The 23,165-nt window shown below is 39.5% G+C and overlaps 1 protein-coding gene across 3 annotated transcripts in view; it reads left to right on the top strand.

The window, feature by feature from the left end:
* The window catches only part of Nrxn3 (neurexin 3), a 1,486,512-nt gene that overhangs the window by 51,430 nt on the left and 1,411,917 nt on the right, over positions 1–23,165 (top strand). For 2 of the 3 annotated variants that reach the window (XM_035445726.1, XM_035445725.1), the window contains exon 3: positions 2,405–2,434. In XM_035445726.1, coding sequence (XP_035301617.1) covers positions 2,405–2,434 — 30 coding nt within the window. Of the gene's footprint in view, positions 1–2,404; positions 2,435–4,661; positions 4,674–23,165 lie in introns of all 3 variants that reach the window. The other variant, XM_035445727.1, reaches the window with a different exon arrangement.

Genomic DNA, 23,165 nt, shown 5'->3' with positions numbered 1-23,165 from the left:
TGGTCATTTAATTCTGTTATCTTTGAGGATAGATTTGTACAAGAAAAGACAGTAATATACAACTCTTAAGAATAAAGTAAAACCCTCCTCACAAAAAGCAAAATAAAAAAGCCCATATTATGATCTCCTGTCTTCTTGCGACCTATTTCCTGGTGTTCATGTCTATTTTGCTTTATTCTCTTCAATACCAAAGTTTGACATTAGGAACCCATAGCTGCATTCCTGGCTTGATATGTCTACTTGAGGTTTTTTGGAGAGCAAAAAGATGAACATTTTACTTGAGTCATAATGCTACAACTATGTAGGTAGCCTAATAAAACCTGATAAGTACATATTTGAAATTTAAAAAACACAGGTGGTAGGTTATTTGCATTTTAAAAGGATTCTTCCCTTCACAAAAAGACCCACTGCAGGGTTCCATTAAACATCCAATTCCTCTTGCTGCATTTATCATACAATTTAATTTACCAAGATTTGATTTATATGCCACCATAAAGGGGTAGCTCTCAAATTTCTGTGAGCATAGGAATCCTGTAAGCAACTGATGTAAATTTCAGATCTTGTCCCAGCCCCTCCCATTTCCACCCCTCCCCAGGATTCTAATTTAGCTTGCTTGGGATGGGGCCCTGCATCTTCACTCTTTATCTGCATTGGGAAGTCCATTAGCTGGAGCCCCATTGGTGGGTTTTCTACCAAGCAGCCTATTTATTCTTCATTTGGGAAATTTACCTACAGTTTTGGATCAGGTGGAATCTCCTATTTGATTTCTACTCCCATTGAAGCCATAAACATCTTCATTCTCGGGTGTATAACTGTTGCCCCCCCCAAAAAAAGAAAAATCCTTTCAAGCACATTATTTTATACTGAGATATCTTTCCAGATCTTAAGTCTTATTTGTCAAAGGTGATGCAGCTCTCTGGATTCATGTATGCTCTGTTCCTGTCACTCTCATGTCTACAGAGCCCAGCCCCCACCCCACATCCTTTCCCAGTTGTGTTCTTGCCCATGATGCTGGTACGTAGGATTTGTCCTAGAAGCATCAGCTATGGAGGAAAGGTTGCTTCTGTGTGCCTCCTTTGGAATCTAAGCTCTTTTCATCTCTCCCTTCTATTCCTTTGCCCTGCAGAATACAAAAAAAAAAAAAAAAAAAAGTGTTTGGGAACAAAGCAAATTGTGAGACTCACCTGCTTTGGCATGATTTCATCCTTCCACGAGTGTTAATCCTGGTCCTGCTGCACTGAATGCCAGAACCTGAGCTTTTAAAATATGATTATAGTTTAATGAAATTTGTTTCAAAAAATAGACTCCATGACATTTATGGCACGTGTATCTATGTGTTTAATATATCACTGATCTCTTAAAAGTCAGTTTCTTGACCTACATTTAGCCTCTGGTTACTTTTCTAAATCTCTAGTGATCTCCAAAAACATTTAGAGATTTCCATACTTTAGAGGGTTTTTTGTCCTTTATTAATCCTTTATATCCCCAAGTTTTGCTTCGAGTAAAGGCTCTCGGGAGTGATCTGGGTTTTGTAAAATATTTTGTGTAATAGAAGCAGCTCAAGAGCAAACAGCCAGTGTAGTTGGCTACTGTGCAGTTGGAAACCTTTTCTGTTAGTAGATTTATCAGAGCCCATGCTTCCCTTATTCCAAGGAGTCCTGAAGAACCTAATTTACCCCCTGTAAGGACTCTCTAGAGGTCCTGTAGGCTGTTTATTGGGACTTTGTGTGGCTTCTTTAACACACTCAGTTCAGGGCTAGGCCTCCCTCATGGAACATGGAAGACATTCTAGAGGAGCAGAAGAGATAGAAGACGAAATGTGGTTATCACTGGTGAAAGTGAACAAAACAGAAATAGCTTGAGGTACTCTGAGCAGCCCTTGCAAGTAAGAAGTGTGCTGACGTGTTCAGTATCACCCAACTTATGTAGAGAACAATACAAAACAATACAATGAATGGCACACTCTGGAAGGTGAGATTTTAACTGATGTTTTCTTTTTTATTCTCCGGAGTTTCCCCTGGTTTCTGCAGTGAACAAGTATTACTGATGCAAGTAATTTGAAAGAAAGAAACTGTTAACCTGATACTTTTGAGTCTCTTTCCTAGAGACCTAATCTTACTAGATCCATCACAAATCCTATGGATTGCCTAGAATAACAATAAAAGAGAAGTCCTTGGTATTATTCAGCAAACAGAAACCTTTTCTTTAGATGGGAGAGGGCCAGCCTTCTCCCATAGTGTGGGGGCTGGTGTTCTGGGTGTGTGGCATGCTAGTGAGTGTGTGCAAGTGTCCTCGCTATACCTCTTTCTGTATAACAACTAAGAGACTGTGCTTTGCATTTCGGATTATAACCATCTTCTCTCCCCTCCCCCTTTCTCTTTTTCTCTTTCTCTCCCCTCTTCAGGCCTTTCCCACCTTATGATGAGTGAACAAGGTAGGTGCTGTGATCCTGCAGATGCCTGAACTGCTTGCCTCTGTGCCTCTGGCTGCTCATTCAGAGCCTCCTCCATAGAAGGTCATTTGCTGCTTGTGCCTCCTGCTGTGGGCCCGACTGGCAGCAGGGGCCACTCTGCTGTTGCAGAGGAACACCTTTCCTGACGCATTGTGGTGTCCCACCTTCTACTCCCAGCTTCTCCATTCCTCCCCACCATTTGTCATCTGGGCCAGACGGGCTCCGGCCCTGCTGGGCTGCTTCTAAGAGGGAAGCATGAAACAAGGCATGACACGTTGATAATGGGGGTGAATGAAGCTAATTTCAGAGCAACCAGGCGGTTAACTTCCTCCTGCTCCTCCTAGGCCCCAGGGTGGGGCCCAGCTTGGGAGCAAGGAGCAGGGTTTCTCCCTGAACTTTACTCTGGGTAAAGGTCTGCTTCGTGTTCACCCCTCCATTCCATTGTCATCTTAATGACACTCTGCCCTTCCTGGTCAAAGGAAGCCCTGGTGGTGGTGGTGGTGGTGGTGGTGGTGGTGGTGGTGGTGGTGGTGTTACTGTTTTAAATTTTATATGAAAGAATAAAAGGAATCACCAAAAGAAAATGCTAATGTCCTCGTGGTAGGATTCTAACTCATTATACACCCTGAAGAAAACTGCATATAAAGATCTGTAAATTCAGCATCTGCAACCTAAAATATTCAAATATGCAGGAAATTCAGCTCAGCTAGGCATGGGGTGGGTTGTGAATGAAGCCTTTTTCTCCTAAGTAAAATTTTTCCACATTATCAGCCCAAATCAGGATTTGAGAACTGAGCCCACTTAAAATTGTCTTTTGCTTCACTGTTCAATTGCTACTATTGTGCTTCTTCCAAGCCTTGGGGTGATTGCAAGATTGGTCTACCTTCCTTGCCGTGTCACCAAAAGACTGTTCTTTAATTTTTTCTTATCTGTTTCTTTTCAAAACATACATCAGACTCAATGTTCCTTTCGGAGGATCTGTGGAGGAGTTTCACATATGATTTTTTTTTTCTTGGTCTTTGGAGAGCACACAACCATTTCTCTTCCCCTACTCTCAAATTTGCCTATTAGATGATTTGATCGTCAGGGAGATGCCATCAGATCAAGTAACCATCCAGGGCTGAAAGACACTGTTTCACAGTTTGAGGTGGGCAATTGAGGGCATCCTGAATTAATAAGGCTACTGTTCTAGTGAATTAATAAGGCTCTACTTTTCCACAGCACGAGCCAAAGTGTGGACTTCATAAATTTCAAGACGGTGTTGGTTGCTTTCTACAAAACCAACACCGTCTTGAAATTTATGAAGTCCACAGCCATGCTCTAGGCTAGTATCCCTTCAAGAGAAAAGAAAAGAATTATGCAAACACTGATGCTGTGAATTCCTCCTTTGAGGGGGCTTCAAGAAAAGGTTCAGAATTCTTCTGGGTGATGGTGCCACTAAGGTTTTAAGTTGCTATTGGAGGCTTAATTTGACTTAAGAAAACCCTTTGACTTCATTGCTTACCCTCTCATCCTTTTCCATCTTCCCCTCATCCATTCTTACCCCTACAATTACTATCTTAAAATCCATCACTCCCTTCCCCACCAGGACACCCTGCTTTCTTTTAATCCCTGCACACGGGAGACAGGGGCTTCTGCATGGTTCCCACTGAATCTCCAGAGTTAGTATTTGGTGTCCACAAATACATGTGGTAGTTATGTGTGCTATGTGTGCATCCCTTATACTTGTATGTCACAACTTGGTCCTCATGCCTCATGTGAATGTTGGGAAAACACAAGAGAATCGAGATTCTCAAAGACTTTCCCTAACCATGCTTTTTAAGATTGGGTGTATGTGTACAATTTCATAACCATGTGGATGTGCAGTGCTTGCGCATGCAGACTTTGCCATGTTTCTAAGGGTATAAGTGAGAAGAAAAGAATGAGAAGAGGCTTAAACATGAAGCTGGTGGAAGCAGCTTGGCTGACACTGGCATTTGTCCCTTAAGCCTCCCATCATGCATTTGCTTTGTGCTGCCTCCTGAGGGTGATATGGGGCAGCTTCCTGTGCTGTCTGTCCTGATATTTGCCATGTGTTTTACCTGTCAGTGTGCCTGCAGTGTGCTGATGTGCACTCTCTTTCTCTTGCTCTCTCTCTCTCTCGCCGCCGCCTCCGTGGTGGACACCATGCTTCCTCTCCTTAACTGGATCTTCTGCTTCTTTTCTGTAGGTAGAAGTAAAGGTATAGATCACTTTATTTGTCATTCTATGAACCTGTCAATGTTCATTATTCGTGAATTATTCATGTATTCGAGGGGAACCATTGATTCCCATGAATATATAGGGTGGATTAAAAGTTACTGCTTTTAGCAGCATGTGAAAGAAATTATAAAGCCATTGTAATCGTTGCCCTTCCATGAACCCCGTGTTTGATGTTGGGGATGGTTCTGCCTCCCTATAAAGCCAGCATGAACCTTATGCATGATATCATGTGGTGTCCATCAGAAACAGGGTCTCTGGAAGTAGACATTCGTGTCTTACTCCATTGTAGGGTGTTCTAAGACCCTTCTGGTGATGTTTGTTTCAGACACAGGGGAGAGAGAAAAAGGTGTCTCATAATTGCTGGGTTTTATGCATAGCTGAATTTGGGGTATCATCAGCACCTGGGAATCATAGAAGAGAAAGGAGAGATGATTGGAAAATTGCCTAATTTTACTAACTCTAGATTTTTGGAGTGTTCCTTTCTTATTCTTTTTTCTTCAGTGCTGTAATTTTTGTATTTGTGAAAGATGGAATATTAAGATTACAGGTGATAGGCAAAGAAGGGTGGAACCAGGCAAGCATGAAAAATGTAGAAATAAAATCATGCTACACTGGAAGGAGGAAGAGGAGAAAGAGGTGATGAGGGATGTTGGTGTACAAAGCCAGCCTTTTGGCAGGTGGTCAGGGAAGAGAAGTGGGTGGGCTTCATATAGTTGCCATGTCTTCATACCTTTGGGTGGCTCAATTCACTCATCCATTCCTAAGCTCAGAGATCCTGGCTCAAATTATATTAGTTGTGCTGGAATAAAGGAGAAGCTAATTGATAAATTATAAATATTTATTTCCATCCTGTTCTCTCCTCCTAGATAACTTTTCCCTGTCTTGATGGGCCAGTGCACTGCTGTTTCCCTTAAACGTTGACAAATAGCACAAATAGGGAGAGTAAATTCTAGTGTGAGGATATGGCCAAAAGACAGGGATGTCTTTTATTATTCAGAATGCTCAGCTGAGAACTGGGCATGAACTGGTCATCTCTCATTTCAGTTTTGTGTTCTCTGTACAGCTGCCTTGGGAGTGTTTTGGTCTTTTCCACTTTAAGCTTGGATGGTTGCCTACTCCTTTAATACTAAGTCTGGATGGATTTATTCTCAGAAACTTGCCACCTTGAACCCTCACCCCATTGTTAGATTGACACCTTTGGAAAAGAGTAGGTGGGGAAAGGAACAGGTCAATGGCCAGAGACTTTTTTATAGGTGAAACCACCCATTTGCCCATGACTCAACCTATTGAAAATGTATGGTACTCTTTTACTCCTCTCCTCTCCTCTCCCCTCCATCCTCTTGTCTCTTCATCTTTCCTTTAAAACTGGTGTGGGATTCTGCACATAGAATCTTTCTTTCTGTGAGTCAACTGTTGTCACCATCACTACCAGCTATACTACTGTGTGCTAGCCACTGTGCTCTGTGCATTGTGGGCCTTATCATACTTAATATCCATGATTCATCTATGAGGTCTGTGGTGACATGTCCTGTGCTTAATGGTACTGATAACAAGGCTCAGAGAGATGTTAGGTGACTTCTAAATGAGAATCAAATCCAAAATCAGCATCCCTGACCAGTACTATATGTAACCTGTCTGAGATTCAAGTATGATCTCCATGTACTTGACTTCTGGCTGTCTCTCAGACATTGGTTGGTATTATGTTTCAGCCTGCCACCTTACATTTGCTGTAACATATATCCATATAAATGTCACCTAGTAGTGTCACCACTGTATGTCCAAAGTCAAGCTTAGTGTCATTTGTCTACAAACCAGTTTCCTGTTCCAATGCCCAATCTTCCTTACCATGCGATTGAAACTCCCTTCTAACTTCCTCCTTCCTGAATGTGCCCCCTCCAGGGCAGTCAGTAGAGAGAGAATTCTGGGATTGGCTCTAGAATGTCTTTTTCATCTCTGCCTGCATCCAGAACTTATTAGGTTGTTATCCTTTCCTAGTTTGTTTCCCTGTCACTTTTCCCATTCTGGTCAGCCCATTGATGGAGAACTGTGTAAACTCTGCTGTCTACCACGTGGGATACAGGATTAGCCACCTCACTTTCAGAGCTGTCTGCACTGTGGCCATTTTTCTAACTGAACCTTTTCACTGAAGCTTAGATACAAAAATACTGCTTCAGCCAAACCCACTATCAGCTTCCATGGCAGCCCTGCTTACTTTGCTAGCTCCCCCTTTCTCTTAACAGCCCCTTCTCTCTCCAATCCTCTGCCCAACACACTCACACTTACAATCCCTGTTTTACTTGATGTTGTCCTTGAGTGTCACATGCAGGGTTGAGCTCTCCCCCTCACTCATCTTTCTCACAACTTGTGTTCAACTTATTGGGAATTGGGCTACTCTACTCCATAGACTGCAAATATGCAGAAGACAAATATTTTCATTGGTTAATGTCCAGATATGCTTAGTATAATATGCTGCATGAGGAAGGGATTCAAAGCCCTTCTTATCTTGTCAATAATTCCCCCCAAAGTGAAGAAAATAAAGCAAAATTAAAATTAAATCCACTCATGTAGCTCATCAGCTCAAAAGCTTTTGGCAGGTTCTCATCGAGTCATTGTCAATTTGTTTTCTGTCTCAGGCTTTACATACACACCCACTCTGACCTCTGCCTGTCTGGCAGCCTTCTAAAGCCCTTTATGTCAACCCACATTGCTTTTCCTTTCCTGAGAGCTTTTCTTTGCAATCTCCCCTCTTTCCAGAATGCTTTTAGGTACCCCTTTCTTCTCAATATACTAAAATCCAGTATCCTGGGTCTGCCAAACTTCATGCTTCTGTTATAAAATAGCTATACCTAACTGTCTTGCATGATGCATAGGATGTAGTCTTTTTCAATTATCACGTGCCCACAGAAAGTATAGGTGGCTATGTCTTGGACACTACTGTCAGCCATACTACATGAGCTCAGAATTTGGTCCAGAGCTGTACATGATGGATTCCAATAGAACTGAGTAATACTTAACTAAAGCAAATGGTTGGGGTTAAATATGGGGGCCAAAATAGGTGGAATTTGGTTTTTCAGTTGTGATGTTTTTAGTGGAGTCATCTTCAAATACTCACATCCCTTACCGCTGTCTTTTTTACTGCAACCCACTAAACAAAGGAAAGCCAAGGGTCATGGGGTAAGACCAAGCATTCTGGTTCCAGTATCCACCTCTACTGGGCATTCTCTCTAGGCCCCTTGTATATAAGTATCAGAGGGAAATGGTTGCAGATTATATAAGGCTAAAAGTGAGGAAGGCCTTACATTAATTTTAAGTGTTTGTCAGAGAAAAGAATAGCTATGCCTCAGATCTTGTCATTCTATAAAAGCCCAGTGATAGAACATTAGTCCTGTGATGTTAAATCTATAGAATTGATCAAGGGTTCATACATAATGTCAGTCTCTACATTCAGAAGACCATTGGCTAGCATGTGGCCAAAGGCAAGTGAGGTTTTATCCTGAAGTGGCTGACTAAAGAAGTTCTTCAGAATCATCATTTTCTAGCTTTTCAACATGGCTTCTGTCTAAGAACCGAGAGTGTGTTTGGGTCCATTTCTTTCTATTGTTCATTTGGAGACTGTCTATACTGAGGCAAGTGATCAAATAATTTCCCTTGAAATAGAATTTGGAGCAGGAGCTGACAACTCAGATGTCAGCAGAGACCTCATAGCTACCATAAAGACTAGAACTAGGAACAGGAAGGAAGGGTTAGGTGGTGGTGGTGGAAACTGTGGCTAACTAGAGTACTCAAATCCTGTCTGAGTCAGGAGACCCTTCTCTGCCCCAAATGATTGCTACCATGTAAGAGTATGGCTTCTATAGCACCATAGATTCAAGATATACTGGAAGTATATTTTATAAAACATGTCAGCTCCTAACTTGATTCTTTTCCTGTAGATGATTGTGAGTACACAAAGACTATACATAGCACTTGCCAAATGAGTCAACTGATGAATTACTAGTTTTGACCTATGGCTAGAGAAGAAAGATAAGGGGTAAACTACTTCTCTAAGATTTTATGTTGGATGTCAGTAGTTGAAATGATAAGTTTTCTTTTTGCCAATAGCAGTCAGTTTGGGAAGTCCTTCATTCGCCTCCTGCTACCATCAGAGAGTTTGATTCATGTGTTCTGTGAAGTTTGTTTTGTGGAATGGTGTAGGCGTGTGTAGGAGAGTGTGGAGACTATTGAGAATGAGCAGGAAAAAAGGTAGTTGTCATTTTTTGATAACTGCCAAGGACTGATGAGATGTATATCATATGGGTTGTCATGGATACTCAATTCCTTTCTCTTTTTCCCTACAGAACTCCTCTTACTGGACTAGTTGAGCCAAGCATCTATTCTAGGCCTTTAGATGTTAGAGGCTACTTATTTATTGTGTTGTTTCCCATGTAGATTTGATCATTGGCCTTCTAATGCTGAACTAATAAACACTGGCCAAACTGGAAGGAGATAATCAAGCTCCATGAATTTGAACATCATTTTATATAGGCTGTATTTTTCTGGTAATAACATTAAGGGAGCTGATTTGAAGAGTTGAGCTCCCTGTTGTCCCTGCTAGAATTCAAGAGCCCTGAAAATAAGTTGCTGTCTTGATAGCCAACTATTTATGCAAATTAGCAAATACAATGCCAGCTACTAATTATGAAAATAAACTCATCTGTGCTCTATAAATATCTAATTATAATAAAATAGAGGCAATGTTACATTTCCATCTCTTGTCTCATCTGTTTCTCATCTACTGATTTGTCTTCTTAAAAATGAATAAAATTGCTTTGTTTTTTAAAAGGCCTACTTTCCATGTTCCCCCTCCCCTTTCTGCTAATGTTTTGAAAATCTTTGGGGTAAAAATGGATGTCTTTGAAACATAAAAGGTAAATTCCTTGGTTTTAGTTGTTCTGTGTTTCAGCGGTGATGACTTTGAAATGGTGCTTGAAATATGAAGGGGGTGACTTCCTTCTCTCCTTGTTCAGAAAATTTCACTGGACATGTTTTTACACAGTTGTTTTGTTTTGGACTATTTAAAAACTGTACATGTGAACAATAGTTCTATTAATACAACATACACTATGCCAGTGGACTGTTTCGGTTAAATTCCAGTTGGCAATACATAAAAGAAATCATTTCATGGATTTCCTATTTGCCAGAGCCTTTGCTTAACAAGTCAAGTTGGTTGATCTGAAGGGGTATATAGCTTTCAATAGCACATCTATATGCATAGCCATAGGAACTTGATTTTGATAGCACCTGAAGGTAAAGAATGTGCTGAATCACAGTGTATTATCTTTATATTTGTATATAAAGAACTCAAAAGGAGTTTCTTGTTAGAAAAACGGTGATAATAGTACTAGAATGAAGCATTTATTGATGTGCTTAAGCATGTATTTATCATGATCCCCTTCTCAGGTGTGCAGGGCAGCCATGTCTGTGATTCTGAGGTGCAATTTGTCCAAAAACACATTGATAGGTTTATGAGGTATAACATGTTTCCCTATATAGCTTCCATTTGTAGGTATACTGGAAAATAATCCATTACAGTGTGATGTATATCTGAATTTAGTAGGCTCTCCTTCAACATTAGCCAATCAAGGTGTTTATCCCCCAACAAATATTCATGGAGACCTAATGAGCTACAATCCTCAACAAGTATTTCCCGCTGGTATTTCTGGAGAGCCAATGACCCTCTAGGTGCTGAGTATACAGGACTGAGGGAACAAGCATGCTCCAGACCCTCTGAAACTTGATGGCTAGAGTCTGTGGGAGGCTAACAGCAGCTTTCAACTACCTCTTGTAAATTAAACTGGCCTAAACATAGTCTGTTTTTTTTACTTACTACAGCTTTTAATACTAGGTTGCTTTTTTTAATTTCTAAAGGAAACTGTTAGGTAATCCTTTAGTTACTTAACCTTTCCACTCTTTAAATTCTCGGACTCAAAAAAGTGAATCTGCTTTGTGTGTATACATACAGGATAACTTTGATTTGTGTGTTGTTTATCTTCATTGGGGGCATAGCATGTGTATCACAAAGTATATCAAATGCATGCTTTTAAGTATACAGCTTAAAGTTTCAAAAGGTGCATACATATATGCATACACACAAATATACACAAGCACATTAATGAGTACATAGATACACTCTTGCCAGACTAGGAGACATGTTGTGTCTGCCACTCCATGAGTTTATATCATGATACTCTCTGTTGTTTGTTTTTTTGTGTGTGTGTTGTTTATTTTTAATATACATGCTTATTCCATCTCCAGAACTGAATATGCTTGTGTAACAACCCACTGCAGGCTTTCCCTGGCTTTAGCTTCATTAAGAAGGATGGACCGTGAGAGACAGAGCCATTGTGGTTTCTGCTGTGTGTAAACAGAAGCAATCATGTTGTGCTTTTGTGAGGCGGCTTGGCCTTGTTTTTGATGAAGCTCAGGTTTCCTGTTACACAAAGACCATATCTAATTGATATCATTGGCTTTTCCTCTTTTTTTCCTAAGGCATTTAGAAGTGAGTAGAATAGCAGAGGAGTAAAAGAACATATGCTTTGTAAAAAGACAGACTAATAATGCTTTCTGATGGACATCTGATTTTAAAAGTGTTGCATCTCTCACTAAAATTTACATGTAAAGTAAGGGCAGAAACAGTGACATGCAAACTAATGCAACTGGCACATCTTGACATAATAACAATCACAAGAAACTGGAGATCCCAGATGGCAGCTTGGCCTTTGCCATCCTTTTAATAAGCTACTAACTGCTAATTATTTCACTCTTATGGGCAAGTTAATTTACTGTTGACTCTTAAAGAGATACTGCGCTCCCACCCCCACCCCCAGCCCACACAAAACAGAGCCTCTCCACCTGCAGCTTTGGAACCTAGTGCTGCTTAGTCTGGAAGCTTTCCAGCCCATTGTAACAATGATGGCAAGTACTAGGGCGAAAAATGCTGCTTAATAAACAGGATTTTCTGTGGTGTTTTTTTTTTTTCTTGAATATAGATCATTTAAAAAAATTGTTTGCCTAAGGATTCATTGTGTGTGCCTGCATGGTGTGTATGTGTGTAAGAGGCATAGATGGAGCAGCCAAGACACGGGGAGAATCTAAAATTTGGAGTCTATTTAAGAGTGAAAGAACAGCTGCCTTTTAAATGGTTGCTAATTCTGACAATTAATGCTATTTTGTGAGTGTGTGATTTTCTGTAATAGCAGTTACGAGGGATGGTGGTGTGTAATCGCTCATTTCCTAAGCTTTATGGTAATGGAGTGCAGAGACCACAGAACTGAGAGAAAACTCAGGCCCCATATTCTGGAGTCTTTGTAAATGAAAAGCCCACAAAGCATGATTTTCCTGCCCTGTTCTTCAACTTCCTTAGGACAATCTTGCATGGGAGCACAAGCACAGATCATTGAATGAACGATGTGTAAGCCGGCTTGGGTTCGTCAGGAGTGAGCACTTGGAAAAGAGCCTTGTTTGCAACAAGCTGTCTGACAATCAAAATATTTACTTAAAGATAAACTAATGACTGTGCCTTGCAAATGCCTGTAGATCCATTATTGAAATGAGAGTCAGAACTTTGGCTTGATACCATCAAAAATAAATCCCAAACCTCAGAGCTTTTTTTTTTTCCTTCTAGTTTATTTAAATTAGAAACAAGCTTGTTTTACACTCTAATCCCAGTTCCCTCTCCCTCCCCTGCCCCCCACTAACCCCCATCCCATCCCCTTTCTGCTCCCCAGGGAGGGTGAGGCCTTCCATGGGGGAAATCTCCAAAGTCTGTCATCATTTGGAGCAGAGCCTAGGCCCTCCCAGAGGGATTTTTTTGTTGTTGTTTATGTGTATTCTATTTTTCATGAAACAAAACAAAATGTTGCAAATATAAACACATAGGAAAATCAACCCATTTTCTTGGAATAGTCACACAGAACTTGTTGAACTTGTTTCTATAATCAGTTGTCCCTTGTTGATATTAAAAGTTACCAAATGGCTTAAGTATGCCTTAGAAATCACATCCCTTTATTAATGGTGATATCTATAAACATGAACTTGCTGATGTGACTTGTAGCACACTATCGGCCCTACAATGACTCCTGTGTTACAATGCTGGTAGAAGAGTCTAGAATGCAACCAGTCCTGTCAGGTGCTTCACAAGTCACACTTTATTGAGCTTAATTATTTACTAGTTAACTGGAGAAGCTTGAATGTCATATTTCCTTCAAATATGTATATCACTTGGCTTCAAAATAGTCCCAATGGAAAAAAATAAAGATGTATTTGAAAATTAGGAGAATTTTTGTTATTTCTCAGGATATACTCTTATATAGTATACTAAGTCAGATTGCCAGCTTGTGAAAAAAAATTTGAGAAAGGCAAATGTATATAGATCCCTGTCCATATATAAAAGTTGTTTATATATGTCTCAAGTATCAAGAAACCAATACCCGACTTAGAGAAACACAGTTTTGAATAAAATTGAGCCTTTGTGTGTGTGTGTGTGTGTGTGTGTGTGTGTGTGTGTGTGTGTGTGTGTGTGATAATGCACACAGGTAAACACCACTAAGCTACCCCTCAAGCCCTTGAGAGCAGGGTCTTTTCACTGAGCCTTTGTATGATAGCACAGGTTATTAATATCCCAGAAGGCAAATGTACTCTTCAGAGTTACCTATGGAATTCCACTTCTGTGATTTGTATTTTGGACAAGAATATTGAAAACTGAAAGCGATGTTCAGATGAAAAACTTGGGACAAAACAATTCTAAAGTCCCCCTCTGAGTAGAATGTGCCTTAGTGCCTCTAGAACAAAGCTTTTGGATGGGTTCCACTCAAAAATGCTTCTAACCACATTTTCTGTTTTGATTGGGAATAGTTTTTTTTTTTCAAGATGGGTTTATTTCAATAGAGAAATTTCTGCTTCCTAGTGAAATACATAACACAGATGTTTAAACAACTGCAGTTTTAGACACCAGTCTTGTTAAAATACTTCCAGTTTGTATTAGCTAAGTACTTAAATGGCTGTCCATATAGTGTGTGTAAACAGCACTCTTGATAATGGCCTGCTGAACTGCAGGAAGAGCTGATGTCAGCATACAATGAGAAAGAATTACCATAAACTCTATACAGTCTTATGTACTTTGATATATGGGGCAGGTTCACAGTCAGTGTGGCTATGCCTCTCATCTCAGGTTGTTCATCCTGAAATACTAAGAGTTTGGCTGTGAATTTCTTTTTAGATAGTGATGATAGTGAACATTTAGGTGGAAGAACTGCTTCTTGCTTTGCTTAGGAATCATTGGCTTAGCAAGGGATTGTGGGCTCTTTGTACATACAGCTGAGGATTTTGTTATGTGCTGTCTGTCCACTATGAAGTGGGTGGGTATTGATTCACCTGCAATAGATCATTTGCCTGGATTTTTCTACCTAGCAACAGAGATGTAGTTTTCTGAGTGAAGTATATATTCCTCTGTTTCCCAAGTGACCAATAATTGGCATTTACAAGTGCCTTGGTTGAAATTATGTCTTATGGTGAGTTTCCTAGTTCTACACTGATTCATGAGGCAGTTGAACATGGAATTTCAAGTGTCCATGTGAATATATCTAATCCAGAGCTTTGACTATGGATTCCATTGAGACAACACACACACACACACACACACACACACACACACACACACACACACACGCAACTTATATTTGAGCTTGCCTCTAACAAAACATTACTTTATGTATCATAAACATTAACAAACACTAATATAATCAAAAACATATTTCACTGATATTAATATCATCCAATGCATTCAGGAATTTTGTGTATACAATCCATTCATTTTAACTTTCCATTTGTTTTTACTTGTAAAATGCCTACTTGGAAGATCTCTTGCAATAATTGACACACATTGATAAAGGTATATTAAGTGGCACCATATAGCATTAAAGAATTAACCCATGAAATTATGAGTGTCCTAAGGTCAGTAACTATAATTTTTTTCATCTGTGTGTGCCGAGTTCCTGTACAAAAATGTCTATTAGAAATCACTGAGTTATTCGTGCTGTTTCAGAGTTCAGAACCACGGAGAGCACCCAGTTTTTCTCCAAGAGGGAAGGAACATGGTCCTCATCTTTCCTCAAGCTTTGCATGTTAAAAAAATAATAATAAAAATTAAAAACCCACAATCCTGATGAGCCTGTTTGTCCTTTAAGCCTTTGATAGATTTATTTGCTATTTCTTGTGAACTAAAGGAGCTATGTGATTTTTCTTATATACTTGATGGAAATATATGAGCCATGAAGAAAACAAAAACATTTTTGTATTCAGTTACTTTAAAAAATGCTGATTTGGCCGGGCATTGGTGGTGCACGCCTTTAATCCCAGCACCCGGGAGGCAGAGGCAGGTGAGTTCGAGGCCAGCCTGGTCTCCAGAGTGAGTGCCAGGATAGGCTCCAAAGCTACACAGAGAAACCCTGTCTCGAAAACCAAATAAAATAAAATAAAATAAAAATAAAAATGCTGATTTGTTGCCTCACATCTTAGAAGCATGTAATTTCAGAGAGAGGGAGAGCTTATAATTCTTTTAGTTCTTTGCACTGTAATTTTACAGATGGATAAACATACTGAGAGGGCAGGAGTATAACAATGATAATCTCTAGTCTTGGCCCAGACTTTCTGGGTCCTAATACTGTTTTCTTCTCCTTCCCACCAAATGGTCACTAAAACTTAGCTATCATCACTGCCGAATGGCTTTTGTATGGATCACTCATAGGCTGCTGAGGCCATTATTACTAATGCCATATGAGAGATGTTCTGGAGCTGTTGGTGAACTTTATAAATAAACAATTCTCTCAAATAGCTTCGCAGTTTGAGACCTGATTGTCAGTAAGTTGTTCTACATTTCAAGGCTTCATGAAGTGTTGTCTCTTAAGGTTTGTTAGGCTGACTGTTTTGTTTGGCTGAAGCAAGACAGTGATGCCAGTTGAGTTTCAACATATTTTATGCCCATTTATTTATTTACTTTTGGTGTCCTATGTTGGTTTATGTAACAGAACAGATGCATGCAGGGAGACTGTAAAATATCCTGTAAGGATATACTCTAGGGACTGTGCTTCAAACTATCATTAATGGTTTTTCTTTCTTCCATTCTTTCGTTCAAAATAGTCGTCATTTTACTTACAAATAAAAAGAAAAATCCAACTTTTTCACAAGTGAGAGAGTATTTTTTTCGGCAAATATCCTTTCTTTCCTTCTCTCTTAATTTCCTCCAAGGTTTATCTGTGTATCTGATTGGTTAACTTTAGCTTGTTTCCATAAGGCAACTTTGGGGAATGTTGATCACAGCACAAAGTCACTTCTTCAATGGTTACAAAATTGCTTTCCTTCAAACTGTTTTGATCACAAGAGCTCTCAAGTGTCAAAGTCATTTGGAGAACTAGATAGATAAAATGCATGAGCACTATGCTTTTTTTCCAGGGTAGAATAAATAAATGTGTTTTCTACTATGTGCTTAGCCTTTGATAGTGATTTGTTAAAAGGAAAAAAAGAAAGGCAATGATATTAAATATTTACAAGAGTGATTTAGTTGCATTATGTTGTGCTCTGCATCTGTTTAATAGTGAACTCACCTACTGCTGAAATAAATGTCATTAAATCCGAGGCCTTGCAGAGGTCATTGCCTAAGTTAGGTCAAAAGAATTTGTAGAAAATTGTGATTTTTTTTGTCAGCTTTACAAATCTCTTCCTGAGTGTGGCCTTCTTGCCTCCAAAAACTAGTAGTAAATAAAATACATGTGTGGATTTACAGATTGAGTCCCCTGCCCCCAGTCCTTTTTGCTCAACCTGGTAGCTGGAAACTTTTATACCTTCTTTTGTTGTGGACATCCAGAGATGGTGACAGCTCTGTCCCCTGGAGATGAACAGTGCTGCCTTCCTGTTCACTGGCTCTTCTGTTGTTCTTTGTTTGACAGGTTGGTTTGGAGAACACATCTTCTCTCCCAGAAGTATTCTTTGAAGTGATTTAAAAATATACATACTTCTTTTACTATTTGAGGTTATAATATAATGACATCATTTCCCCCTTCTCTTTTTGTTTCCTCCAAACCCTCCCATATAACGCTTCTTGCTCTCCTTCAAATTCATGGCTTCTTTTTCATTAACAATATGCATATAGTTTCAGGGCTGACCATATGGTATTGGACAACTAATTGGTGTGCTCGTGCCCGGGAAGACCGTTTTTTGCAACTCCGCATTCCTTAGTTGCCTGTAGTTTTTTGTGTAGGGTTGAGGCCTTGTGTTCCCACCTCCACATTAGCTTGTCTATTGCTGTTCTTGTTCAGTTCATATTTAGGCAGTCATGTTAATGAGACTTTATGGGTATAGCTTCTAATATTCCTAGGAGACACAATCTCAGCACAGAGAGTTGAGTGTGATTTTTACCATCCATTCTTCACCTAAATTAAAGACTTTTAAAGTTTCTTTTTTTAAAATAAATTGGTGAATAGGTTCATGATGTTATCTCCACTCACATACACACAAGATACTAAAACAGACTTCAATTAGTTTTATTGGACATCAGTTTTTCTCTTCTGAAAAATGGAGATGATAATACCTTATGATATATATTAATATATTTTCTATATATTATAATATTTATGACAAGGCTTATAAATAATAACACATGATTAGTTCTTTTAGTGTAGATAATCGTGAAATATCTATACTAATGCATATTTAGTACAGAATAGGATGTAGTTATATATCTTATGAAGTTATATTCTCTTCCCTCTGACAGTAACAATAAAGTATAATTGAATTTAACAAGTATTGAACACAGGAGATATATAAAATGAATGAAACTCAGTCTTTGTTCATGAAAATCTCATAAAATAGTAAAGGAAACCTCCATATATTGATTCTCCAAGAGCTAGCCACACACACACACACACACACACACACACACACACACACACACACACTTTCATTTTTTACTATCTATTATATGTTATCTAGAATATGAAAGTATTTTTTTCTTTCTGTGGAAAGTATAGATTCTTTGTGTGTGTGTATGGGTGTGTGTGTGTGTGTGTGTGTGTGTGTGTGTGTGTGTGCATGTGTGTAAGAGAGAGATGTGAGGGCATATATGTGTATATATAAGTGTTTACTCATGTGTGAATGCAGATATACACATATGATGACACTCATGTAGAAGTCTGAGGACAACCTTTGCATATCAGTCATTACCTTTCTATGTTTTTGAGACAGAATCTCTTTGCCACTAGGTACACCAGACCAGCTGACTCACAAGCTACTTGAAATTTGTCTCTGCCTCTCGTTTCCTATAGGATTTTAGGGTTATAGGTTTTTTGTTTTTGGTTTTTTGGTTTTTTTTGCTACTGTGTTTGACTTTTTTTTAATGTAGGTTTTGGGAATCCAAACTCAGGTGATCAGGCTTGTGCAGCAAGCACTTTCACTCACTAAACCTTTTCCTAAACCCTAGGGTTTTGTTTTTTTGTTTTTGTTTTAAATAGTGATGTGATATATTGACATTGTAGTAACATCTACTCATGTTTTCTTGCTAGCCTGTATTAATTTCATCCTCACATCTGGGTGTGGGAAGACAGGTCACTTGATAAAGTGTCTGCTTCAGAAGCACGGGGACTTGAATTCAGTATCCTGAACCCATTTAAAGATGACAGGCATAGTGGTACACTCCTGTGGTCTCAGCACCATGCAGACAGAGACAGGAGGATTCCAAAGAGTTTGCTAGAAAGCCAATCTAGCCTAATTGATGAGTCAGTAAGAGCCCCTGATGCAAGGGCAGTGGACAACACTCCCGAGGATGACACCCAAGATTGTCCTCTGGCTTCTACATGTACATACATATGCAGCTGTACATACATGAACATGCACACATCATAAAGCATTTTATTTCATCCTAAAATACTAAATAGTGGGAAATAATGAGAATCAGTGAGGGACAAGGAGATTGTAATATATATTAGTCAGGGAGGACTCACTGTTATGAGAAACAATCTCCAAGCCAAGTCATGACTGCAGCTTCAACATTTCTCACTTATTGCAGTTTGCAGTTCAGAGCAATGGTTAGCGGAGTGCCAACTCTGCTCCACACCACCACTCAGACACCCAGGACCTTCCATCCTGTAAGTTAGTCATTCTCTTTGGCTAAGCGTAGAGAAGGAGAAAGAGCTTAGAGGACGTTTCAAAGGGCAGAGGCAGCTGTGCATCATTTATTATTGGCAGAACTCAGTCACGTGATCATACCCAGTTGCAATCTATTTGTGAGCACAGTGTCAATCTCTACCCAAGAGGAAGGTTATTTTCTATTCCTGTATCATCTTGCGTTATGTATGCTAGCTTTATTCAGCTCACATCTGTTCAAACAATAAAGTACCACCCTGATTTGTATGAAATAGAGGGTCACTGTTCATTCTTCTGTCTATGGTGTGCGTGCACATGTATTTCATTGTAAATAAAATGATTCCAAGTTACTGTAACTTCCTTAAATTCCTTGAACCACCACGGGAACTTGTGTAACTATTGACTTAGTTCCTGCCTCAGAACCTGCTGCTCTAATGTATTCTTATGACACAATAAATTTGTGATAAATCATCTTATAGAAAATTCCAAGAAATGAGATGAACTAGAAAAGAAGTGTTTAGGAGTTTACTGAAATTATCTTTAAAATATTTATGGAGTTTTCCAGAAACTTCAGATTTATCTTAGCTTATAAACCTATTTGTTATATATAGATATTCGCTGTAAATTTTGTTTATGGTTTTAACTTGATCTTGTGTATGAATTGAAAGCTAGACCTGGGATTTTAGCTTGAGTAGATGGAGTGGGAACAAACACCTGGATCAACAGGATTTTGTTTTATTCCAATTACTTGCTAGAAGTATCTTAGTATCTCTCTTTCCTCTTTATCACCTAAGAAGGGGCACTCTTGATTGAGGCAATTTCATTGTTGCATTAGCATATTGAGTAGGAATGCTTATTTGACAGGCTGGTTTATTGTTTGTGGATGACTTGTGAATGGATGACTTGTGAATAGTTAACTGATGATGCACCCTCTTTGTTGTTGTTGTTGTGTTTTGTCTTTAGATTCATCGCTTGTATTATATGCCTAGAAACGATTAAAATGATGACATTTTTAAATGGACCCTTTCCTGCCACACTGTGCCTCCTCTTCCTGTGTAGAGCTTGCCTGCATCCTGATTGTGCTGTAGATGTCAGAGTGTGGATAATTCTGGGCTTGTGATTTTTTTCCTCCCATTTTATCTGCCTCTTTTCGTGTCTTTGTGTGCAAGTCTATGATTACTATTGAGTTTTTTCTACCCCCCTAAATGCCAGCAATTATCTCACAGGTGGAGGGATTAGGAAAGAGCTGGGAGAATTGTACTAGGATTAGAATAAAGACTCCTTCCCCCTTTAAATACAGTGACAGAGGAGACTGGTGACATACATGGGGCCAGGCAGAGCTATGGGGGTGGGCAATTTGCTTTTGATTTATAAATCCCCAGAGACAGTGAAGGAAGAATCTCCAGATGGGAGAAAGGACAATAAAAAAGCAAGATGCCTGGGGTTGGGTTCTTGTCTGGGGGAGGGCCGGGGTGCAGGAATTCAGGGCGGCCATATTTTTTCTTTTGAAAACTTATTCAGCCCAGCTCTTTAAAATTTATTTTGGTAGGAAACGGAAGCTGGAGGGTTTAATGTATGCCCAGGCCAAGAGAATGGTGAGGCATTATCTTTCTTCCCAAGAGACAGTGATTTATTTAGGCAATGCTCTGTCAGTTAGTGTGTTTTCAGATGCCAAGAGCTGCACTTTGATCCCAGCTACCTTAAATAGCAAAGGGGATTTATGTTCTCTGTTCCTAAGGAAGTCTAGTTACTCAAGGGAGGTGACCATAACCTAGTGTCCTTCTTCTGCTGCTAGGGTTGGCTTTGCTCTTTTTGTGCTGGCTTCAGTCTTGGCAGGTTCCTTCTTCTCTTAAAATTCTAGAATGGCTAAATATCCAGGAAGAATGGCTTTTTGGTCCATGGACAGACTTGTTCCTTGTTGTGTTATTCAAAATTCTCCAGGGAAGTCAATGTAAATATCAGTACAAACACACACACACACACACACACACACACACACACACACACACACACACTCAGATGATCTTGGAGCCTAAGAAATGCTAGCATCTGCCAACTGTGAGTTGGAGGGAAACAATGAGACATAGTTATAGTTGGAACTTAAGACCTGAGAAATGATGGTATAAATACTAGTCAGAGGGCAGAAGAGGACTAATTGATCACTTAGTTTAAGTAATCAGTCAGAGATAATGAGTTCTTTCTCCACATATTTGTGGTATGGAGGCTATCAATTGATTGGGTAATTCCTACCTATACCAAAGAGGGAAATCTGTCATACTCATTCAACTGTCCATCTCAGATAGAAACACCTTCAAACACACACTCAGAAGTGTGTTTGGTCTGGATACCCAGGATGAGTCAAGTCAAGTTGGCTCAAAATCCAGTAGCCCAAGTCTTCTTGTCTACTTGATATTCATACACAGCTCCATGTCTCCTTAAAGTATATTTAATCTCTAAATAAAAACAATAACAAGGCCCACCTAGTGGAACCCCATCTTTCCCATGTACAACTGAAAATGCATTCACCCTTCACAAGAAGAGAAAATGCAATTTTTGAGTGATGTTCACTCCTCTCTTTGATAACATATGAATTAATTACTATGGTGGAAAGATAACACTCTTTCCAGACTACCACGTAAAATAATACATCTTATGCCATATGGTAAGAGAATAAAAGAAGAAAGAAATCAAAAACATTTTGTATACACACATTTATGACAAAATAAGGATGTAGTCATTCTGGTTCAAGACCCTATTGTAATACTTGGTCATATTTGGTGTTTATAATCACTTTTTTCCATTACCTATTTGGTATTCCTTTTGCCGTTGGCAAGTATCTCTGTTGATATGGTTATTAACTTGGTGGATGACTCACACATGTGTTCCTAAGGGTCTGGCCTATTGGTGGTCCTGCCTGGATTGAGCTGTTGTGGTCCTGCAGAGGTTATAATCACAGGGTTGTATAAGGAGTTGACTTCCTGGGTCTCCTGGCTGTCTGTTTTCTCTTCATGAAGTCATAATCCATGTTTTTCTTGGAAGTCAGGCTTACTAACCCTGAGTCAGCACCATTAATCCCTTCCTAACTAGTCACCAAGGACCCTGGAACTTAAAACTAACCAGTTTTCTCTTAAGTTACTGAATGCCTATAATTGTGGGTTTTGCTGGCTTTCTTGGGGCTGAGTCACTCAGGGGACAGAGTTGACATTTTCTATAATACTTGAGATTTAAGGAAAGGCTAAAGATTAGACCTCTAATAAAAAGAATATATTTTAGGCCAGTAAATATACCTGGTTAAAATACTTTTTAAAATGCAAAACCAAACCCAACTATGCCTTCGGCAGGGACTTAGTAAATCTTGAGTGTACATCTTCATCATTTGTCTGTAAGGAGATCCTGTTTCTTGAGGATGGATATCAGGCTAGCATTCAATGCGCAACAGAGGCATCATTTGGAAACAGAGAGGTACTATGAGGAGGGAAAGGTGGCAGGTATCCCAGCATCTCTGTGATCAGGGAGTCAACATCATGGGATCTCATTTCATCATTATGAAAAGAGGCAGCACAATACCTATGGGAATAGAAGGTTGCCAGCCTCATGACGCTTCAAGTGAAAACTGCTCTGATGGAGTTTCCCTTCTGCTTAGAGCTCTGGCCTCTATTTAGGTCACCTGACATGGATTGCTATTGATGGATAAAGGACTAAGGAGGTCCTCTAGTCTCAAGTGTGTTTTTAACAGAGTGGCTCTTAGTAAATATCTCCTGCTCAAATGCCTCACTTTGCTCTCAGTCTTTCTTTTCAGCTGTGCTTAATCAGCAGCTGCCCTTAGCATACTGACCTAATTCTCAGCCATACATTTCAGTTAGGCTTTTGAGGAAGTGTTTCTCCTGTGTTACTGCTGGTGTTTGCTCCTTCTTGATTTATGGCCTCTGGTCTCATCACTGGCTTTGTCTTTTTCCATCAGTGTAGCAGGTAACAATGGACTTTGGCTGAAGAAGCAGGCAGAACAGAACAAGTCTTAAGACACACTAGCTATGAGACTCTCGTGATGATGTTGTGTACATCAAATACTAGGAGTACAGAGACCCTTTCTTCAATGGGCTGCGGTTCCTCAGGACTTAGGTGCCTTTGACCTCCTCAAACAATACTTTTTGGGTCAGGGATTCTCATAGTTTACCTTGCACATGGATCACCCAGACATTTGTTAGATGCAGATTCTGAGATAGGAGGGTTGGTCTGGAAGATGATAGTCTGAATTTTTAATAAGCTCCCTAGGGACTGTGCTAATACTACTCATGCATAG

Source organism: Cricetulus griseus, chromosome 5, assembly GCF_003668045.3.
Source record: "Cricetulus griseus strain 17A/GY chromosome 5, alternate assembly CriGri-PICRH-1.0, whole genome shotgun sequence".
NCBI classification, from domain to species: domain Eukaryota; kingdom Metazoa; phylum Chordata; class Mammalia; order Rodentia; family Cricetidae; genus Cricetulus; species Cricetulus griseus.
Note: the sequence above shows the minus strand (reverse complement) of the source record. Positions and strands in the feature narration are given on the sequence as shown.